Source organism: Atta cephalotes (genome assembly GCF_000143395.1).
Source record: "Atta cephalotes unplaced genomic scaffold scaffold00026, whole genome shotgun sequence".
Classification (NCBI taxonomy): domain Eukaryota; kingdom Metazoa; phylum Arthropoda; class Insecta; order Hymenoptera; family Formicidae; genus Atta; species Atta cephalotes.
This window is the reverse complement of record NW_012130090.1, coordinates 1,855,820-1,857,891: the sequence shown is the minus strand read 5'-3', so window position 1 is coordinate 1,857,891 and position 2,072 is coordinate 1,855,820. Positions and strand designations below refer to the sequence as shown.

Genomic DNA, 2,072 nt, shown 5'->3' with positions numbered 1-2,072 from the left:
GGAAGAAGACAGATGAAACAATCCGCACAGCAACAATTCAGAGCAAGCAGCTAGTCAATCATTTAGTCCTAAATTTTGATTCAACTATGCATCGCTCAAGTTGTCTCATCTATCTTCTTCCATCGCGAGCGAGACTATTCTCGCTCTAATGGCGACTACGAACACGCTTAGTATTTGGCAAATAAAGACCAATATCTTCAATTTATCTTTATATAATCTTTATTTTCTATCTTTATATAATCTATATAATATATCTTTATTTGAAGCCCAAACAGCACAATATTAATAATATTTTCTGAGAATATTTGTTAAATATTTTCTAAATCATGCAATTTAAATCATATATTTTACATAATTTTTATATAAAATATTCTTTTCGAATGTTTAAATAAAAACTATCTATTCCTATAAAAAAAAATCAAATTAATCTTAAAGATCTTAAAAAGATCACTTTTAAAAAATTTATGATAAAATTACCTTTTTTTCTCTCCGAACCATCAAACTTTTATTTCTACATTGAATTTATATATTCCAACAATAAAATATTTTACTATTAAGATTATTGTCATATAACTGCATTTAATAGAATTTGTAAAGGAATCATATACAATTACATACATGTTCAAGTATTACTCAATAAATTTTTGTATTACATCTACATCCACGAAGACTATACTTCTTAGAACTTTCCAGTATAATGTGTAGTTTAATCAACAGTCCTAAAAATAAAACATTAATTAATAAATAATCAAATGTATTATTGTGCTAAAAACATGACTACAGTAACAATAATATACTAAATGGAGATAACTATACTTGAATTAATTTTAAAAATTATATACTTAAAAATGCAATATGTTGAAACACAAACGATATTAAAATTATCTTGGTACTTATAAAAATAAAAAGTACTTAAAGCAAATATATTATTATGTATCAATATACCTACTACATACAGAATGTATTTTTCTATTATATACAAAAGCATATTGTAATGTACAAAACATATTGCAATAATTTATTAATATTTTAAGTTATTTATTTTGACTTAAAGTAAATTTGCAAATCAACAATAATAATATTTCATAAATATAATTATAAATATAATTGTTGTTAAAACTCCTGAGTAGTTGCTGTAACCATATTGGATGATATATAGTAAGAAATAACAATTATCAGCAATCAAAATTTTAAATTTAAACAATTTAAGCTTTAAATTTTAAAGTTTAAAACATTTATAAAAATGAAAAGAAACTATTCTTACCTGTCTTTGATCAGTAAATAGTCGTAAATGATATAAAGTGAAACATAAAATGAAAATAGGTTACACACGTGCATTAAACGCACTTCTTGTGCTATTTATGACAATATGTACTAATTATCAGAAAAGAAAGATAGCTTTCTTCTATTTTTACATAATTTTTAAAGCGAATTTTAAAGATCTCATTATTTTATTTTATTCAAACTCTCTTTAGTCCAAATCTACAACAGGTTTTTGAGCCTTGAATCTCAATTATTCTTCTCGCATTTGACTGTAATTATTTAGTAAATTTCTTAAGGCTTAAAACACCTATTATAGATCTAGACTTACTTACAAATAGAGTGCTAGAAACTTCAAACATATCATTTCTCTTATAATGTCACAATCAAATATATATAGTAGAGACTATTCAGGAGTCTTAAAACAAATCAAGATATGTAAGAATAAAAAAACATCATGCAACATTCAAGAGATTTTCATAGGAATCGGTATCGCTATAAATTGTACATGCAGGATCTTCTCTAATAAATTCACGTTCTACATACACCACACGAAGTGTATTCGTAAAGCCCGAGCCTTGTCGCCATCCTGTCACAACTATTACGGAATCACCAATTTTGATAAAACCACGACTTTTACCAAAATTTAATCCATATTGTACACGTACATCCACATCCTTCACCCAATCGACCAATGGTACTTCTGTACAACAAAGAATATAATATACACATATGAATATATATTTTATATATATGTATAAATAGAGAGAGAGAGAGAGAGAGAGAGAGAGAGAGAGAGAGAGAGACGCCCT

At 25.7% G+C, this 2,072-nt stretch overlaps 1 protein-coding gene across 1 annotated transcript in view; it reads right to left on the bottom strand.

Moving 5' to 3' along the window:
- Positions 1–201: 201 nt before the first annotated feature.
- Positions 202–2,072, bottom strand: part of LOC105620405 (pyruvate kinase-like) — a 57,881-nt gene continuing 56,010 nt past the window's right edge. Inside the window, exons 5-6 of the mRNA XM_012201902.1 lie at positions 1,807–1,963; positions 202–719 (exon numbers count right to left, since the gene is read on the bottom strand). Of these exons, the coding sequence (XP_012057292.1) occupies positions 707–719; positions 1,807–1,963 (170 nt within the window). The 3' untranslated portion in view covers positions 202–706. The remainder of the gene's footprint in view (positions 720–1,806; positions 1,964–2,072) is intronic.